The 20,837-nt window shown below is 49.2% G+C and overlaps 1 protein-coding gene across 1 annotated transcript in view; it reads left to right on the forward strand.

The window, feature by feature from the left end:
* COL22A1 (collagen type XXII alpha 1 chain) overlaps window positions 1-20,837 on the forward strand; it is a 266,083-nt gene that overhangs the window by 198,084 nt on the left and 47,162 nt on the right. The window contains exons 40-45 of the mRNA XM_028166969.2: window positions 1,871-1,906; window positions 2,811-2,864; window positions 4,113-4,157; window positions 8,524-8,571; window positions 14,197-14,310; window positions 14,695-14,748. Of these exons, the coding sequence (XP_028022770.2) occupies window positions 1,871-1,906; window positions 2,811-2,864; window positions 4,113-4,157; window positions 8,524-8,571; window positions 14,197-14,310; window positions 14,695-14,748 (351 nt within the window). The remainder of the gene's footprint in view (window positions 1-1,870; window positions 1,907-2,810; window positions 2,865-4,112; window positions 4,158-8,523; window positions 8,572-14,196; window positions 14,311-14,694; window positions 14,749-20,837) is intronic.

Below are 20,837 nucleotides of genomic sequence, written 5' to 3' on the forward strand. Positions count from 1 at the left end.
TGATCACCTAGCTTTGTATTTGTGTTGAGGAGTCTGAAGCTCAGAGAAACTAAGTAACATGCTCAAGGTCAAACGACTAATAATTGATAAAGCTGAGATTTGAAATGAAGACCTTTTTGACGACAAAATCAATGCTTCACATGTAGATTTCATATTAAATGATGGAAGAGAGGAATTCGGAGCTTAGTCTAATGAACAAGTCAAATGCTTGAGGTGGATCATGAAGTTTAATTTGGAAACAAAAGGTGCCTCTAAAATCTGACAGCATTCCCCAGGCCAGTAATAAACTGTCCCTAAGCCCTTTCCTTGAAGAATAAGTGTTTAGTCTCAGTAAGGAACTACTTTGAAAGGAACGAAACTCGGATGTGTATATATTGGTCCACGTGTACCATTGACCTACAGCTTGACAGAGCAGTGAGAGCTAATGAAGGGAGAATGACCTGTGAGTCAGGTGGACCCCAGGTGGGATTCTGAGTCCATTGTCTTACCTGCTCCACTTGCCTGCTCGGCTTAGGCCTCTGGAGATTTCCCCTACTTCCTTTAGTGCTCAATTCTGCACTTAAAATGATGCTTACTTTATTTTATCAGGCAGTTCTGGGACATATTTGGTGGGCAGGCTTTTAGGTCCCCTGGTCTGTCATACTGCCAGAAACCTATGCCTCTGAGTGAAGTCTCTTCTCCCTCTTGGGATGTCTCAGAAGTTCTCATGGGCACTGCTGCAGGGCTGCACAGGTGCACGGGACCAAGAACAGGCGGTAGGACTCAACCCACCTGGCGAGTGACTCCCGATGTGGCTTGGGCTGGTTCTTTGTCTCTTCTGGGCCTTAGTTTGATCGTCAATGAAAAGGATGATAACACATGATGTTCCAGTTCTCCTCATACCGCAAAATGTTAATTTTAGCAGAGTGCTGTGTGCTGTGTTCTGCTGTGTCCTGACCACGCCCGGGGCCGTGCTGAGCGCTGGCGAGAGCGTGCCGAGCGCCCCCAAGACAGCACGCAGTCCTTTCAGTAGAGAGGACAGACGGGCCCCGAAGCGATGACGGCACTAGGCCACACGTCTGAGACGGGATGCACCCAGGGGCTGGGGACCACTTCTAACGAGCCTCCTGGGAGAAGCCAGGGAAGGTTTCCAAGGGTGCTGACATCTAAACTGAGAACCAGCGTGTGGCAAGAATATGTCCAGGCAGAAAAGCAGGGCAGAGTCTTCTCAGGGCTGAGGGACAGTTCTGCTCACTGCAGGACCTGAAAGTCGACACTAATGCCTCAAGCAAGGGACGCATCTTCAGTGCAACGTGGGAAGCCAGATTCTAGGCTGGTCACACTTGCAGGATGGCAGACCCGTGTGTGTGTGTGTGTGTGTGTGTGTGTGTGTGTGTGTGTGTGTGCGCGCGCGCGCATGTGTGTGTGTGCGCGCGCGCGCGCGCATGTGTGTGTGTGCGCGCACACCCACCTGTAGGCGTGAGGAGGGATACCACTGCAGCATCAGCCAAGCAGGCCACTCCGGGGATTCTGGCTGTGGATGTACCTGCCCCCCCAAGGCCTGTGCTGCCCGAGCAGGAAGGGGGCGCAGCACGAGAACGCTGGGATGCTGGCTCCACTCCACACCAGAGCTAGAGATGGGCTCAAGTGTCATCCAGTGGGTGCCAGGATGGGGTGGCACTAGTTCAGGGGCAAATGGAGAAGGTTCCAGGAAGATTCCCACGTGCAACGATAGTGGTGGTGTGAGAGGGTGAGACACTATGTCTTAAAGATGGGGGAAGTCAGCTTCTCCTTTCAGGACAGTTAAAGACCTAGCTTAGAAATAAACACCACAGCATGTTTAAATAAACATTTCACTTCTCATTAGCCTATTTGTTTGTTTGTTTCTTAGGGCCCCTCTGGACCACCAGGAGACAAAGGGCCTCAGGTACAGTATGATTTAAATAAAGGGCTGGGTTTTGATGGGAGAAATTATGCAATCAAAGCAATTTCAAATTGCAGGGGCGAGAAAATAAAATAGTTTCAAAAAATCTTTATTGTTAAACAGTGCAAACTCTCCAAGATATAAGCACTGACCTATGGAATGGTGGAGTAGGAGGGGGTGGGGCGTTGTCCGGTGCAGTGAGCACGGGTGATCGTTGGGCAGACTGACGCCGCCTTTGCTTTCTGCTATCTCTGCTTCCCAGAAGGACAGCCGTGGTTTAACAAATTTAATCAAATTGCCAGAGGAACTAATTTTGAATCCTGGCTTCACACCCCTGGCCACATAGCCCTGAGCAAGTGAGGGCTCTCTCTTAATCTGTAAGATGGGTGGAAGACACAGGAAAATTCCTACAGGAAGTGAGATCCATCTTGAGAGATGATTTGTGCTGATTCCTGATACTGTCTAGGAATTTTCAGCAGAATGGGAATGACTTTCCAGTAACAAATAGTAATGGTCACCTGAGTGCTGGGCTCTGAGCTGGGCCTGTCATAGGGCGATCTGCCCAGCCGGCAGGCACCCGGGGCTGGCTATCCACACGGCACCCGGGGTGAGCTCAGGCCCGTCTCACTGCAGGAGCTGCCCTGTCCGCTCAAGAAAGGGCCCTGCGAGGGGGGCCTGGGCAGTCAGGCTCACGGGGAAGATTTTCCGAGCATCCTTTCTGTATTTAATGCATCCACCTACACGAGCGCAGTGAAACGCGTAAGCTCTGAGCAGGCGGTTCTCGGGCACCCACGTTCCATCAGCGTCCTGAGAGCACCGGGCCTTTTATACAAGGAGAACCGACCCCAGGAAAGGGGGGCCTTATTTTGCTTAAACTGTGGGCGGGATGTCTTTTCTTTTTTTTCAGGGGTCTCAAGGCCCACCTGGATTCCCCGGTCCCCAGGGACCAGCTGGCCAAGACGTAAGTAAAGGCAAAGGGTGCCGGCTCTGTCTCCCGACCCCTTCTCCAGCCTCTCCCGGCCTCCCTTGACCAGGATGCCCCCATGGGAGCTGGTCATCTTCACTAGCCCCCCCCTCGCCCATGAACATTTTTAATGTTTTTTGCTCCTCTATTCCCTGTGCCCTGTAAGCTTGCATTGTCTAGTTTCACTTCTTTTGCTTTTGTGTGATGCTTTCAGAAACTTGGAAGCTCCTGGTTATCCCACACAATGCCTCCTATTGTTTCGTCAGTTTTCTTTTGTACCCAGCTGGTCAGTTCTGCCCCAATCAGGTATCATCTTCTCCATGGACTTGTTCCTAACTCATCCGTGTAATGGCTTGCTCCCTTCAAGGGAATTCTACAGACTTACCTAATACTCTTTGAGGCTGTATCTCCTCCCACTTTGTGACAGTGATAATCGTCTCTTATCTCTGTGATCTGACTTTCGTTCAGATAGATCTGAGCTCCAAGAAGGTAGGAACCATGTGTCTTATGCACCTCTAGGTCCTTGATGCCTAACAGGGTGAGAGGCACATAGATGTTACTCGATACAGACTTACTGACCAAATGGATAAAAGACAATCATGAGTTCTTGGAGCAGAGATCTAGCACCGTTAACCAGTAGTGCTAGACTTATTGCTTAGACCTGCATCTTTCCATGTCTATAGTTTTGGTTCACTGTAAGCAGGAACAATAAATCACCCTCCTCTTCCCTTCCTTGGGTTCTGTTTCAGAGAAGAAAGTTACCCTCTAATTCCCGTCTCCAAATACTTGAATTTATTGTATCTGCTCCACTCTCAATATTACATCCTTAAAGTCAGTTCAGTAGAAGAGCCTTCCTCTTTTTCAAAGCTGGTCCTTCCGCCTGTGTTTGGAAAAGGATGGCAGAAATTTAAGATAGGGGTGTGTGTGTGTGTACACGTGCACACACACGTATACACTTTGCATGCATGAGTGGTTTTCGGTTTTGTGTTTTGGAAAGGAGTTATAGGAGAGGTAGTTTACTGTTTTGAACATTTGTCACAGTTGAATATTTCCTGAGAAGCTTCAGGTATTCAGCTGAGATTGGAAACCGTGAATTTTCATTGGTGCCAGTCTTATGGTTGGGTGATTTTTGTTTTCTACTGAGTTACACTTGGCAGATTGTAGAGGCTTGGGGGAGAGGGTGTGCAGGGCGGATTGGGATTGTGTGCTTAGCAGAACTAATGTTTTCCTTCTCTCTGCTCTTAGGGTGTACCTGGAAACCCAGGAGAAAGGGGGCCTCCTGGCAAACCAGTATGTCCTCTAACTGTTCTGGATGAATCTTGATCATCAGTCAGGGGTTCGGGCAGAATAAAATGCAACTCATATGGTTCGAGAGACTTGAAGAAGGGGCTTTCTACCAAGCTGTGGGCAGAGGGAACTAAGCAGAGATGCTGTGCCACCCAGAGATAAAGCACAGAGGGAAGCCAGTACCACCTTGTGCTTCTCCTCAGAGCCAAGAGAAAGCGAGGCTGGTGGGGAAGATGGGGGCTGTCATTGTGGGTTCAAAGCCACTGCCAGGAAGCCTGGCCAGAGGCAAGGAGGGAGCAGTGCCTCCGCCCCCCACTCGAGTTTCCTAATGTGCCTCCTGTTGGTCCAGCTCGCCCGAGAGCCGGCAGGCAGGTGAGTCCCCCGACACACCCCCAGGGTGCAGCCTCCCGGGCCTGGAGCAGGACCGAGAAGGATGAGCGGTGATGTGGGGGTGAGCAAACGGACAAGAGCCACATTCACGGCAAGTTCCTCACTGGCCCGTGTCCTGCCCTTGTGTTCAGTAATGTCAGTACCTCCTGGCTTCCCCCTGTTAGGAGTAGAAGAAACTTTCTTTCCTCTCTCACAGCGAGAGCAGGTTGAGCAGAAATGGACAGTCCTGAGCGTCTGGTCCTGGGCTGTGTATCCGCACTCTAGCCCAAGGCTCCTGCAGGCTTCCTTCATGGGCTGTATATTCACCTTCTGGCGAACCCCCTCCCAATTAAGTTACCAATGCCAGAGAAGCCCCAAAGGCTTAGCCAATTAACCAGGCCACGAGTGGGCCCTCCAGGGAAGGAGCAGTGAAGATGAGCAGGTCTGGGTGAGTGGGGCGACAGCGGTGAAGATGCAGGAGAAATTAGTCCATCGAAAGATACTACCCAACGTGGAAGAACCAGTGGCAGCTGCAACTGGGGAATCTCAGGCCTCAGGGCTGGTGTCAGACACCAGTAAGCTCCCCTGGGCAGGAGCTGCCCCTCAGGATGGGTCGGAGAGGCCATCTTTCTCCTCTGTGAGCCTGACCTGCTACAAGTTTCAGGCAAGGACCCGAGGCCTGGAGGCCCCTGAGGGCGTGAACATCTGTCCCTGACGAATCCGGGCTGCTGGGCACAGCAGAGATCTGGAGGGGCACCTGGTCTGCCTAGAGGGTCCAGGAACTTTTCACTGAAGCCCTGCCAGTGGGATGAGTGAAGAGTCTTGCTGGAGGTTAGAGGGGGGCTTATTCACAAGCTCCTCCTCCTCCATGGAGTCAGATTTTCAGCAGCCAAATAAACCTCACAGAAGCCACCCCAGTACCCAAGTGCAAGTCCCAGGTGAAGTGGGTGAAAGAGTACGGTTCAGGCCAGAGGCTGAAGGGGGTTCAGATGACCTCTCCCAAATCCAGACCTTGACACGTCTGCAGAGAACATTACGTCAGCAGAGTCCAGCTGACAAGGTGGACTGACTGTGACGTCCACGGCTGGTCACTGGCAGAGCAGAGAGAGAGACAGAGAGAGAGGATGGGTCTCTTTTTGACTACCTTTAAATTCACTGAACACACCCCCCCCAGGTGGTCCCAGGTACCGCTGGGTAGCTGTCGGTCTCTGTGATCTCGCTCATCAGATGAGTCATGTTTTCAGGGGTCCCCAAGACTCCCCTCTGGTTCAGTGATTCACCAGAAGGACTCCCAGAACTCGGGAAAGCTGTTAGGCGCGCGATGATTGATGGTTTATTACAGGGAAGGATACAGATTAAGAGCAGCGCAGGGAGGAGATGCACAGGTCAGGGTCCCTGAGAGACGAGGCTCGGGATTCCAGGTGTCCCCTCCCAGCACTCGGTGTTCCCAGCAGTCGTATGTGATCAGAGGGCACGTGGGTGACCACGAGGTGTTGCCACTGAGTGGCGCTCAGGCAAACCTTGGTGTCCAGGCCTTGTAGGCGTGGTGTACCTCCCAGGCTGGTCTTGGTTACTCCACCATCTCCAGCCCTCCCACGTGGCCCAAGGACCCCACCATAGATCCCATGGTTAGCATAAGTTATCTGCATGGCCCAAGACCCTAGGTCAACAAAGGCGCTCTTATCAGGCAGGGCATTGCAAGGACTTAGAAGTTATCTCCCAGGAGCCAGCCGGGGCCAGACCTTTGGAATGTGGAGGCTTTGGACAGCCCAGGCCTGCTGAGCTAAGCCTTCCCTACAGCCATCATCCCTCAGGGGGTGGAGAGCGGGGCCTGCAGTGTTTCTCCAGCGCTGCACCCCCAGAATCCCTGTCCTGGGAATCCCTCTGTCTAGCCTTGGGTTCTCTGGAAGCGGAGCCTCTGGTGAGGATTCTTGTGCCAACTGATTGAGGTGAAACCTGCCAGGATTGAAGAAAGCGGGGCGTGGTGGGGAAAAGGCAGTCAAAGTCGTGGGCTCAGCTGGAATCTAGGCTCATTCTGATCCTACGGGGAGCAAGCAACGCCGCAAAGCTGGCCCATCTTGAGTCAGGAGGCCGCACTTACTCACCTCCATGTCAGCTCATCATTGACTGTGTAACGTCTCTGCGACCTTCCAGCCAGCGTCCCGGCAGCTGGTGGTTGGGCACACCAGGAGGGAAGGAGAGTCTAAGCAGGGCACAGACTATGTCTCCTATATCCCAGCACTTCCTACTCCTGTTCTCTTATCCCATCAACAACCAATTCCTCCAGAGCGAACATGGCAATCTCTGATGCGTCCTGTGTCCACCTTCAGAAGGCCACCACCCCACAACGGCCTTGCTCCTGTGTATTCAGACCTATCTCGTGAGACCCACAGAAAAGGGCCACAACAGGACATTAACTGAATTATCCCCAAGGCCACGCTGTACCTAGACAGAAAACTCACTCCTTGTTTTCTCTCCTTTTCTAACTGATGCCCAGCCGTGCTGTCTAATAGAGCTCATTCTAACTCTACAAGGGGCTCAAATGACAGCAGAAAAATATTCCAAAGAATACAAGGCCAGCAGTGTGAAAATGTCCCAATTTGAACAATAGGAATCTTAGGTTATTAACTTCCCAGGGGAAAATACAAGGCGTCAAAATAAAACCCCTCTCCCCCTTTTAAAGCTTTAATTAATGTGGCACAAGTTGGCCTTCCTCCTGAGGGTCAGTCTCAGGAAACTAAGGACGTTCTCGGCTTTGTTCAGCAGATGCAACCCATGTGAGCTCTCCCTGCGGGCTAGTAGTTCCTTCAAAACCTCCAAATCTGAGTCAGTGCAACCCCAATCTCTCTTGGGTGTCCTCTTGAAATAGACCAGAGTGTTGATAGAATACTTGAGCATTTCAACTCAGAAAACACAGGCATACGCCCAGCCACTGCCAAGATTATCCTATGCAAACGTATACGATGCTACTGTCACATGGCTTTCTGTAGCCACAGGATGTGACAGAAGCCCCATGGGGCCAGGGAGAGGGGGTGGTAGCCAGGGAAATTGTCTCGTTGAGAGGCTAGACTGGATTCATAATTCATAAACCCAAAGTCAAACTTAATCAAGGAATCAGCCACCACAAGTCCAATTGTGGCCACAGAGGAAAATCTGTGGAAAATCTAGAGGAAAATCTGCCACCTTCCCTCTGGAGAGTGGATTCTCTGGTACTCCTTTTCCACTGCAAAGTTTAGAAGTTTGCAAAGTAGCACACCAGTCTCCCAATTCTTTCCTAAGAATCCCTTCCTCACTTTAGTGTCTGCCTTTGAGTTTCCATTTCCTTCCCAGCTTCATGTCCCTTGAACCCCAGTGTGAACCCCGCCTCTGCTCCACTTGGGCTCCGGGCTGACCACGATCATCACATGCCATGTTCCAACTCACCATGGGTTTGAATGTGAAGTCAGTGACCCACAGACTCCTACACACCTTCGGAGGCTTCGTAATTACTCCCGATTTCTGAAATCTTCCTGAAGTTAGAGACTTCCAACTCATAATGACGAATGAGGTTTAAAATGCTATTTCACCTACGAAAGCTGAGGAAATTGCTTTAAAATCATGCTAGATTGTGAATGATAGCGACAGCTACTACCCATCTGGGGAGTAAAGGGCCGTCCGCCCCTTTGTCTTCCACAGTACCCTTAGGACCTATTGGTTTTGATGGAAGTGGGGAGGAGAGGCCACCAGGAGAAGAGAAAGGGCCAGAAGAAGGAGACCGGGGACCAGAAAGGCTGATGTCAGTCAGACTCAGGACTGACAGCCCGTGCACTTGGGCTGCCAAGTCTTTCTATGGCTCCAGAGCGTGGGGCGTAGGCAGGGCGCCTGGCATCCTGTGCCGGGTGCAGCTTCGTCCTGTGTTACAGCTTACATCTTGAAGGCTGCGTGCTGCCTAAAGAAGCATGGAGTATGCAGTGTGCATGCATGTGTGTATGTCTGTATTTATTGATTTTTATTTTGACAGGGCCTCTCTCCACTACTGTCTCCAGGGGACATAAATCTCTTGGTTAAGGTAAGAGCATAAAATAAATGTGCATGCGTTTTGAAAATGGTGATGGGGGGATTAGAGATCTCAATAATACGTGCTTTTCTTTTTGTCTGAACAACTATGTTATAGTATTAACAGTGATAGCAACATTTGTTGAGAACTCGCTGTGTGCCAGCAGTGTGCTGAAATCTGCTGTCCAGTATGGCAGCCACTGGCCACGTGTGTCGATTTAAATGTAAGTTAATTAAAATTAAATGCAATTAGCAATTCCGGTCCTTGGTCACACTGGCCACATTCCAGGTACTTACTCGCCACCCGTGGCTGGTGGCTATCTTATCGGACAGTGAGATCCATCACCACAGGAAATCCTCCCAGGCAGTACTACGTGAAATGCTTCCTGCGTGTCTCTTGTTTTATATCCACGACCACTCTCTGATGTTGGTACTATTTATGTTCTTGTTTTGCTTGTTAGAAACCTGAGTCACTGTGAGGGTCAGTGACTTTATGGGACTAGAGTCCACGCCTCACTGATTCCAGAGGCTGACCTCTGACCCCACACAGGAGTGCATCCTGGAGTTCTGAGAGGACGCGTGGGCAGAGTCAGGCCGGGTGGGGTTTCTTCTGGTGCGAGGTCCAGAGTGCAGGTGCAGGGAGGTGGAGACGGCTGCCGGGCCCTCAGCCAGGCTGAGTCCAGATGGGAGCGCGCGCTGTGCTCCTGGTCCAAACCGCGCGCGCCTTCTCCACGCGCGGCAGAAGACGCGAGTTCAGCACAGCTGTGCCGAGATAGGGCACGGAAAGCTGGATGCCCAGGAGCCTGGCCAGGGACCTCGGCTCCTAAAGAGAAGAACTGGGGAAGGCTGTGAGCAAGACAGAGGCAGGATAAGGTTTGTGTTTCAGGAAGAGCAGTCCTGCGGCCGTGCATGTGGAGGACCCTTTGCTGCCTCTGTTCCAAGCTTTTGTCTTAACTTCGGGTGAAGCTTGGCCTTGGATTTTGTGTGTGACCACCCTCTCCCTCACTTCCTGTATTCTAAAAACCACTTGGGAGGTGTCGGAAAATACCTGGTTCTTGCACGAGAGCGAGGGAGGAGAACAAAAGGGAAAAGAAATCCTTCTCAGAAGCCTGGGCCTTTTCATCTCTTTATCCATTGAGATGCCTTGATGGAAAATTATACATTTTATTGGAAAATGAGTAGTAATAGAGCAATCTTTCCTGATTTTCATTGACAAGAGGGAATTTTGTTCTGTTTTTTTTTTTAACAACAAGGACATGGCAAGAATTCATTATCTATTGATTCCAGCCTTGTTTATTACAGGCATTTACGTTCTCGATCATTTTTTCCTAACTGCGTCCCACTGGAAGGCCCTGGGTTTGCGTCGGCCCCTGTCTTCCCCACCCCACAGCCCCACCAAGGATTTCAACCTCAAGGTGTCCCAGTCCTGATGGCAGTGATAATAGGGGTGAATGCTGCATGGGTTAATGCTTTACGGCTACAGCATTAAGACAGGTATTTAGTCAAATCGATACTTCTTACCTGCTAAAGGATGCAGCTGTGTTCCTCAGAGCACCCAGGAACCGCAGAGAGAATGTGAGCACCTGCATTCAGGGAAGCACCTGAGACTCCCTGGCCCTACAGAGCTGTTCTTTGCCTGGAAACCCTGTGGACAAGAGCCTGGGCTCTGTGGGTTTGCCCAGGTCTGTGAAGTCAGCTATCCTAGCTCCCTGTTTTATAATCACCTGCTGCCATCTTGATGATGATCTGGTCCAGGTGGGCCGGTGGCAGGACCCTCTCTTGCTAAGAAGGTATCTTTTATTACAGAAAATTTGCCTCATTCTGATAGTTGGAAAACTGCCTGGTTAGAAAGTTTGTCTTCTAAGAGTTCCTGTTTAATGAACTTCCATAGTTGGATCTGTGCCCGGGGAGGTCATCCTCAGGGCCTCTCCATTAGATGATTCCCTGGGATAAACATTACTTTATCCTATCCTCACCAACAACCCGGCGGGTGGGTACTATTATGTGCTGCATTTTACAGAGCAGGAGATTGGGCACAGAGGGGTCAGTCACTTGTTCAAGGCAACAGAGCTGGATGGTGGCAGAGCGAAGACTCAAACCCAGTGTGACCGACTCCACGTCCTTGTACTCTTAACCCCTCTGCTCTCCGACTTCCTCTTTGCATGCGTCCGAGCTTCCTGACAGCTACCTGACGAAGGACAGGCAGGTAGTGAGTTTCTTGCCTGTCCCCTAGAGGTTTGAAATGTAGGCTCCACAACCCTTTGGCAGGAATATGCAGTGAAGATTCAGGAATCCAGCAAGAACTCGCATGAGATGATCTGGAGGTGATTCCTGTGCCTGGCAGAGACTACAGCATTCCTCCAGTTGTACACATTTGATTGAGCACTTGCCTGATATGCTGTCCCACACCAAATACAGTGATACAGCCCGCCGGGTTTGCTGAAAATGTCTCAGGAAAAAGGAAGAGGATGGAGGCGAGAGGGAGTCTGTATTTACAGATTGGAGCCCTGCAACGTGCTAGATGCTTCACATGTGTTATTTCAGTTTCACATCCCTCTCCTAAGGTAGGAGAACGATCCTTGTTAACAGATATGGAAATAGACTCAAAGGGACTAAGTGACTTGCCTGAGATGACTCAGTTAAGTGGAAAAGTTGGGAGTCAGTATTGATGATCAGGGGCATCTGATCTGCCAGTGGGACAAAGCAACAGATTTAGGGAGGAAAATAACAGCTGAAACCACGGTGACACACGTAGCAGCTGGAATCCCTGTGCCGTCACTGTGTGCCAGGCATGGCATCGGGCATTTTCCATTCATTATCTCATGTATTTCTCCCCAGACGCTGAGGTTCTCATCTCACAGATAAGGGACTGAGGCTCAGACAGGTGAAGCCGTGATCCCAAGCGGGCAGAGGCTTTGGTGTGGTCTGGGCAAGCCCGTCTAGCCGGAAGCAGAACCCTGGCTAGTGACGGGGAGGGAGAAATTTCCCCCTATAATCCCTCTCGAGTTCTTGTGGCCAGGCTAATAATAAAATTGGCATACGACATTAACAGAAGAAAAATAAATACACTTTAATTTGTGCACATGGAGGTCTCATAGAAATGGGACCTAAGATGTGGCCAAAACAGGCAGCTTTTATACTTTTTGGGTAAAGAAACAATACATTTGTGAGGAATTGACAAGGCAAAGAAACTTAGGCTTTGGGTCCTAAATTAGTGAAGAATCTAAACAGAGCTTGGACTTAGGGTAGTAAATTAAAAAAGGTTTGTACAGGCTTCTCCGCCTTGAAATCCCTGTTTCTGGGGATAAAGGTTCTTCTACCTCCAAATGCAGGGAGGGTACTTTTCACATTAGAGGTTTATTTCTTGCTTTCAGGGAGACAGAGAGAAGGGCCAGTGTCCCTCTTGCACTGGTCATTTCTTACGTATCTTTAGTTCAAAATTATATGCTACTGAGACATTTTAGGGCAGCCCACCCTGGGCCCCAACACTATTGTCAAGGCGTTTCCGGTAGCCCAGGTCAGCAGGGGCTGGGGGCCCCAGGAGCACAGGAGCCAAAGTGAGCATTGGTAGGACAGCAGGTGGGGGGCTGGTCTTGCCCTGTGCTCACTGGATTGCAGGATCTGATCCAGCCCCCTCACTGGCAAGACTGGGGGCTGCTGGGGGCTGCTCTGGTCATCAGTGAACAATCCTACACAGAATGTGTGACTAAGACACACCCAGGCTGAGTTACCCATGCCACAAATGGAAAAGAAATTGGAAAGTAGTGACATTTTGTATTGCTCAGATACAATTTCTTTATGCTGTGGATCCCGCTGCGAAGAATGGTTCGCCAAGTCCAAAAAATCTCATCCTGTGCGCATTGTTGCCATGTTTGACGGCTGTATCTCATTTTAGCGAACTATAGAGAAGGTCTAGGAATAGACGAGATAGATGACTTCCTCCCAAGTCTGCCACTCTTCCAAACAAAAAACAGCAACTGGAAACAGTATCCTTCAGTTTGTCTCATCTGCCATTTCTTTATGTAGCCCAACATTTGGTACTCCTCATCCTCCAAAAACATTCAACCAGCATCTGATACCACCACTAAAGGAAGATGACACTGGGTGCCAGAAGGTCAGTGGCCAGTTGGTTGGTGGTTGGTCAGGTCGGCTGGTTCCCTCATTTATGGAACTCATGCTCTGCGGAAGGTTATTTGCTACGAAGTGGACATCCAAAGATAAAGCAACTCTACCTCTGTTCTCGGAGAGCTAACGCTTTTTTGCTTGGTAGGGAGGGTTTGGAGCTATAAACAGATCTCAATAGTGAGACAGGTGCTTCCATAGCAGGAATTCCTAGGTCCGTGGGAACAGAAACATATCCCCAGTGTGAAGCCATCAGGAAGGCTTCTTGGAGTAGGACACTTCTAAAGAATCTTCAAATATTGAGTAGGACTAAGTACCTAAAAGGAAGGTGGACTGTTCAGAGTTGCTTTTTTGATGACGAAAGCCCTTCCATCCTGAATTAGAGACCGATTTGAATGCCAAGCCACCTGAAACATCACCTCATTGAATATGAACAAGTCTTTGCCGATCTCTCCAGTGGAACATCCCAGAAGCCCTAGTTAATGCGTGCGTTTGTGTCAGTTGGTACATGGAACCATGAGCCCTTCAAGACGTGTGCTTGCTGTGGTCTCAAAGCAGAAAAAGCACAGTGCCTAACAGCGAGGGAGCTGCTGGGTAGATATATGAATTCATAACAGCCAAAAGCACTGGGGATGATCTGCCACTCTTCTGAGAGACCTCTTTGTTTTGTCTCATTTAACCCTTAGAGCAGGAGAGAATAGGGGAGGAAGAGAGTGAGGGTTAGGGAGAAGGGCGTGGAAGGAGCAACTCAAGACCCTGGGGTGTGACGTGGATGAGAGTGTGGTCAAGCCTGTGAATTTTATTTGGTGTTCACTGTGCTCCAAAATGTAAGCTCTGGGGAGGACGCAGACAAGCTAGAGAACCTGTTCTCTGGGCCGAGAACTTTACATTCACGCCAGGGACAGCACTTACCTGCCTCAAAGGAGTGGAGCAAAGCTCCATGCTGGGGAACAGTTATTAAATGCCTACTTTGAACAAAGAATAATGCCAGGCATGGTGAGATTTGGTGTGTGTCACAGCAAGAGAGTCCCAAGGGTGGGTGCCTGTTGCTTTCTTTTTTTTTTTGCTGCTTTGTTCAGAAACCTCTTGGGCAAACCCACCAGACATAGAACGCAGTTCCCAGCTCTGTCTTGTCTCTAGTCTTAAGGACAGAGCATGCTATCTTTAACAGTACTAAACGTTTGCCTTAAATCTGTACTGTGAATGTTTTTAGACGCTCACAGACATTGGTACATCTTCGCTTTCGACATCTTCATCTTGGGCTACATTTCAGCAGTCTGGTCAGAAATAGGGAGAAATGCGGTAATAATCCAGATATATCAGATGTATCAGTGCTGAAATCTAATTTAAGACCAAGAGAGAAAAATGCAAAGTTCGACACAAGCTATGTGGGTAGTGACTCAATCCACCTGTTTCCTTTTCATCATTTGCTGGCTTCTTCCTGTCTGGAAAGGTAGGAGCCATGGGCCACCTTTTGTTTTATAAGTAACTGTACTGTTTTTGCTCTTTTTCTCAGGATGTGTGCAGTGACTGTCCCCCAGGTCCCCCAGGCCTCCCTGGTCTGCCAGGTTTTAAAGGGGACAAAGGTCTCCCGGGAAAGCCAGGGAGAGAAGGCACAGAAGGGAAAAAGGTATGGAGACAAGGGGAAACTTAGTTTTTGTCACTGTAATGGAATACATCACCTGGGAGACCTCAGCACCACGTCTCGGGGACACGAGGGGGGATTCTACGCAAGGGCACAGAAGTGGGAGGTAGGGCCATGGGGGCCCTTGGGGACTGGCCCTCATACCAGCTGCCACACTGGTGGTGGGTGACGGCCATGAATGCACAGCTGCCCACCTACACCCTTTGCTCAGACACGCAGTAGGGTGGGGCAGGGGACAGGGAAGCCGGAGGGAAGTCAGTGAGTGCATGTGTAAGAGGATGGCTTGCCGATGACTGTGGGCATGGGCTCCAGACACTCATTCTTGCTGTTTTGTTTTGTTTTGTTTTTTCCCCATTATTCCTGCTGCAGGGAGATGCTGGGCCCAGAGGCCTCCCAGGGCCCCCAGGAAAAGATGGACCACAGGTCAGTGAGCTTTCATAAAAATCATGTGCATTTATTCTCATCTCACTGGTGAACTGATGTTTGAGGAAGAGTGACGTCCAGTGGAAAGGAACAATGATTTTAAAATCAGAAAATCCAAGTTCAGGTTTTCTCCTTAGCACTGACTGTCTCAGTGACCATGGGAAGGGGCCCTTGAACTTGTTGAGTCTCAGATTGCTCATAGACAACTACTTGAGTGGCTGAAAGAATAGATGAGCTACCAGATAGGAATGTGTAGTGCTGGTTAAGACATGAGCTTTGGGGTCAGACAGCTCTGAACTTGAGTCCCACCCCTGAGTTGAGTCTTTGGAGCTGTGTGACCTTAGGCAAAATTCTTGACCTCTCTGGGCCTCAATTTCTCCACCCACTAACGATGTGAATAAAAACAACTTCAGAGAGAGGGAAGAGTTGCACGATATCATACATAAAAAGAACTTGGCACTCAATAAAAATATTAGGAAGGAGCTATACAAACGCAAGTGAGTATCATTAACTCCCACATGAATGACAAGACAGCCATCTAAAACGGGCAGGACAGCTTGTAGTTTCACAAAGCCAGGGAGACTGGCCTGGGAGGAAGGAGCTGGGATCGCAGCCGTGGAACAGGCTGCAAAGCTCTGGCTGCCAGAACAAGTGTCTGGGCTGTGGCTGTTTGGGCTCTGGGTGGTGACAGTATTTACCTCTAAGGGGAAGAGAGTGTGTGAGTGTGGCGTACAGGCAGCGAGCGGGTGAGCTCTGACCTTCCCAGCCTTATTCCACTTCCCCTGACATCGATGCTGCCCTGGGGGCTCTCTCTGACCCCCTTGTCACCTCTGTGCTTCTGGAAACTCTACGCACTGCTCTGCCCCAACATTCAGGGACATGTGTCACTGTGTCTCTTCTTGTGGCCTGGTTGGGACACGGTGTGGGCCATCTGATGGGGGATGCAGCAGGAAATTGTCAGTAGGAGAGAGACCACAGGAGCAAGCCCTTTGGGGTTGGAATCCAGTCTCAGCAGTGACCTTGGGCTAGCTTCTTACCTCTCTGCCCTTCCCTTTCCTCCTGGTACCCTAGGGAGTGTGAGAGCAGAGACCTTACAGGCTCTGGCCCTGACGGCCGCTCATGAGATGCCCCCACCAGAGCCTGTCACATTGTAAGCCCTCTGTCAATCTTAGCCCTCATGCTGTGTCAGCCCCTGGGCCAGGATTGGAGTGAGGACCTGGGTGGAAAACGTAAGGGGAGGCCAAAATCCTCCGTAACCAAGATAAATGAGACTCTAATGCGGTATTATGAAATGTTTAAAATGAGTGCAGTAGATACATAAGGAACAAAATATCAAAATGTTAAATAAAGATGAGACCCAGGGCTTCCCTGGTGGCACAGTGGTTAAGAATCCGCCTGCTAGTGCAGGGGACACGGGTTCAAGCCTTGGGCCGGGAAGATCTCACATGCTGCAGAGCAACTAAGCCCGTGCGCCACAACTACTGAAGCCCATGTGCCACAACTACTGAAGCCTGGGCGTCTAGAGCCCGTGCTCCATAACAAGAGAAGCCACCGCAATGAGAAGCCCGCGCACTGCAACAAAGAGTAGCCCCTGCTCGCCGCAACTAGAGAAAGCCTGCGCGCAGCAACGAAGACCCAATGCAGCCAAAAATAAATAAATAAAATAAATAAATTTATATATAAAAAAAAAAGACGAGACTCAACCTACACATGAATCCCTCACTTTCCTTGCCTTCCCCTAATCCTTGCCCCTTTGGAGCCCTGTATTTATTTACATGTTCATATTTTGTTCATCTTGGATTATTTTGCATTAATTTTGACTTATAAAAATATAGCCCTAAAATATTCTTTATCTTGGATCCTGAGGTTTCCCGGGGCCCCTTACATTTTGCCCCCCAGGTGAGTGCTTACTTTCCTCACCCTAGGCACAGCCCTGGAAAATGGGGTTGGAGGTATTATTATTACTATTAAAAGGCAAGGAAGCAAACAGAAATACGGTGGTGTGACAACAAAGCCAGGGGCCTGTGGGGTATCAGGATGGAAAACAGCCAGATCTCCCAGGCCCTGGCTGGCAGGTTAGACATCTAGTTGTTATCCGGAGACACTGAAGTTTTAGAGGGTTTTGACAAACCTAAGACTCCTGCTTCAGGGACTATAGATGTCAGGTCTCAGTGTAGATGGAACAAGAGATTCTGCCCGGGGGCAGTGTTAGGTTAAGAGACACCAGCACAACCTAGCATCCTCTGCGCTATTTGCTGAGGATTACCCTTCTTTTCTCGGGTCATAAACAGTGGCTAACTCGTCGCCTGGAGGATTCTGCAGTGGGTAATTTCAGCTGGTCCTCACTATGCAGCCCTTGTTGTCATCTTGCCGCTGCTGGGTGCTGCCTCTGCCATGGAATGACCAGAGAAACAAAAGCCAATCAATTAAACAGATAGGAGTTCCCTCCACTGAGTAGGAATTGTTTTCTCTATCAGCCCAACTGCTCCTGAAGTGTTGGTGTCTTGGGACAAGTGCTCTGCCTTTGTTCTTTTATAATTCCCTTCAAGGGAGGGTTGGTTCCTTTACAGAGTCAGAGAAAGCCAAAGAAAGCTTCCATCCAGAAAAAGGACAGAAATTAGTGCTGCCTCTGAAAGACGGGGTTTTTTTGCCCCCCTTGGAAGTCCATGGTGACTGTGAGAAATTCTCAGGGTCCACACTACAGAATGAGCTACTCCCAGGGACTGCAGGAGACAGTGTACCTGGTGTGTTAAGGGCCAAGGGCCAGTTTACCTGCTTTACAATATTGTCTCCTGCGATGGTGAGCGTCGTCCTAGGAAGTAGAGATGTTGTTCCACTTTACAGAGTAGGAAACTAAGGTTGAGCAAGATTAAATGCCAGTATTACAAAACTAGTAGGTGGTATAGCCAAGGTGAATCCCTGCTCGTCCAACTCCAGGACCCGCACTAGTTAGTATGCCGTTATACCCCCAGTAATGCTACCACCACCGGCAGCACCAAGGACAGCTCCCCACGGGGGAGCCTAACTTCTACCAACACTGTCTCCGGTACAGCCCCTGTCATAGCTTCCCCCTGCCACCACCTACTGCTGGGAAGCTGAGTTGCAGAGGATTTACATACCTCATCTGAGGACTCACAGGCTTGCCCTGGTTCTTGGCTTCAAATTCAAGCCTGTCTCTGTGCTCTTCATCCCACGCCACTCTCCAGAAAACAGAACAGAGGATTGTTTCATTTCCTTTCTGTTGAGCCTCCGTTATCAAACAGGATCTCTGCCAGACCTGCGGACACCAGGATGAATTTGTAAATTGAAAATGCTGCCCACAGTGGAGCATTTATGGTCATTGTTAGCGTCCTTCTGTAACCACAGGCCCTGGGTGTTCACTGGTCACGTGCGTCATCAAGAAGGTTTGATTTGCTTCATTGCGTGCGATGGTGATCCAGCGTCTGGGAAATCAGCCTCCCCAGGATCTTTCTCGCAGATTTGCAGCTGCTCTCTTCGGCTGCTGGGTCTGGGGAGGTTAATGACACCATCAAATCCAGAGCTTCATTGTCTGGAGCTTTCGAACTGCCTAAGACACTGACTCTAAGGGGTAGGGTCTGGAGAAACAGTGGCTGTTGTTACGATTACAGCCCATGTAGAGGAAGAAGGAGCAAGACGGTAATCAGAACATGACTTTCTGGAAACGCGGTTTTCTGCAGAGTCAGATGCAATAGCGCCTTCCAGTTTGGAAGTGCCGCTTATTCTATCCTTCGTGAAAAACATGGTTTTCTTCTCGTCCACGTGTCCACCAATCATGTAATGGGAACTGCAGGGATTGGAGATGCTAAGTGAGCAGAAGCCGCCCACCCCCATCCCCCCACTGCCTTGGAGGTTCTCGACGATTCTGGGAGCAGGGATAATACCTCCTCTGCTGTTACTAGAGCTGCCAGAAAAGGCCCTGGAATCCCATTCTTCCCAGAAGGCAACCCAGAGCCATTTAGTCCCTGCTTTCTTCAAGAGAGGTCTCTTTTCACCCACAGCTGCCTCAATCCTGAAAGATTCTCACCACGCATGCCCTTAAACAGCTCCCTTCCAAGTCAGGAGGAAGAGGTAGGTCAGAAATGGGCCATGCCTTCTAAGGCCTGATGTGTTGGAGAAGAAAGATCTACAAGGTCATGACTTTTAGAAAAATCAGACTGGGGCCGAGGCCACCGAGAGCAGTGAGAGGTCAGGGGTTCTCCAACCCAGTTCTGCCTCTTAGTAGCTGAGTAAATTGCGCTTACTAATTACAAGACTTGGGCAACTTTGACTCTTCTGAACCTGGGGTCCCTCATCTGTAAAAGAACTACGTGGCTCATCTCACAGAGAGGATGTGACAATTAAAACAAAGAAACATCTACAAAGCACAAGGCATGGTGCCCAGCACGTAGGAAATGTGAGATGGTGTAACTGTGGGAGGTCCTCATAATTGTTCCTCCATCTGAGTTAATAACAACTATAACAGATTTCCAGGAGAAGAGTTAAATGATTTTAAGGAAAATAATACCATGGGGCAGAGGTCACCTCTGAAGGCCACCTGCAGCGAGAGGTGGGATTTTAGTTGCATTGGAAAGTTAGGCGGTGCTTTGCCAGGCATTCTTGGGAAAGGGTTTTCTAGGCAGAGAAACAGCAGGCAAAATTTCAGGGACAGGGCTTATTCTGAGAATAACAGAGACTTAACTAATATGAGAAAGTTTAGGCCCTGCTCTCAACAGTTTGTAAACTCCTGGAGAGAATACCTGTTTGAGGGATTCACAAAAGCCAGCATCCTTAGAGCAGCCTCTTCTAGGAACATAACCTCTAAATAATTGTTACATTATGCACTTAGCAAATGATGGTGTTGAGGAAATATAATTAAAAACTAAACAGAATCTTCTCCCAAACCAGAAAATCTGTCCACAAAGAGAAGAAGGGAAATAATTTTATTTTTGTACAAGCATTAGGCCAGAGTATTATAAGGCATCACCGGCAATTTTGCTAAGAGATTGTAAAGACAAAGAAATCTCACCCTTTTCTATGGCCAAGCAGCTATGACCCATGATGTGTGCGTCCTCAGGATGAGCAATAACTAGTTCTCGTGTAAGAGGACCAAGCAGCACCATTTGTCATGTTCATCCTAACTCACCTGGTGATCGGAGTGATCATCTGCTTTAGTGAATTAGTTTTGTACAAAAGAAAATCAGACTTCTCTTTGCAGCTTGGAACAAGGGACCATGAAGTTAGACTCCTACTTTCCTTTAGAACCTGGGAGATGGGGCTTTATTTTCCTTGTTGATTACATTTCAAAGAGATGTTCCCAGGTCCTTGAGAAAGACTTTCCTGGGTCCTAGAGCTGGCAAAAGGCTTATTCAGCTTTGAAAAGGACTTACATACATTTCAAAGAGACAGAGAAAGAACTCACAGTGTCAAGTTTTCTGAAGTAAATGCTCTAATAAAAGAGGTTATGGTGGGAGTTTCTTCCCTTCTTTTCAACAGGAAAAATGAAGCCCTTCCATTGGACCCTCAATAAACATGTACTGAAGAGAGCTGAGCTAGCAAAGTAGTAAACTCGTAATGTCCCTGGAATGTAAACTCCAGGTGGGCAGGTGGTTTTTTGGTTTTGTTTTGTTTCTAATCTGTTTTTTTGATTGCTGTATTCTCGGTGCATAAAAAGGTTCCCAGAACATGGTCAGCAAGGTCAGTCGGGCTTCTAGACTATAAATCTAGTGCTCTTGACATTATAAAACCAATGGGACAAGGCAACACGACCTAGGAAAATAACCAGGAGAGTAACTTGGTAAGGAGTAGGCAGTTTGGATACAGACAGATCTGGATTAGTTGCCAAATCTTGTTTCTTATTACCTGTGTGACCTCAGGCGAATCACTTCACCTCTCTGATCTTCAGATTTCTTATCTCTACGCTCTGGTAATGACCCCTACCTCACTGAGTGGTTTTCCTGGCTAAATTAGATAATGTAGACATATTAAATACTGTTTTGCATCAGCTCAGGATACACACAAAGAAATGCGTGAAGTGGGATCTCATGTGGACGCCCTGGAAGAGCACCCGGCAGAGTAGGGGCTCTGTAAAT

The sequence above is a fragment of the Balaenoptera acutorostrata genome, chromosome 17 (genome assembly GCF_949987535.1).
Source record: "Balaenoptera acutorostrata chromosome 17, mBalAcu1.1, whole genome shotgun sequence".
Lineage (NCBI taxonomy): Eukaryota > Metazoa > Chordata > Mammalia > Artiodactyla > Balaenopteridae > Balaenoptera > Balaenoptera acutorostrata.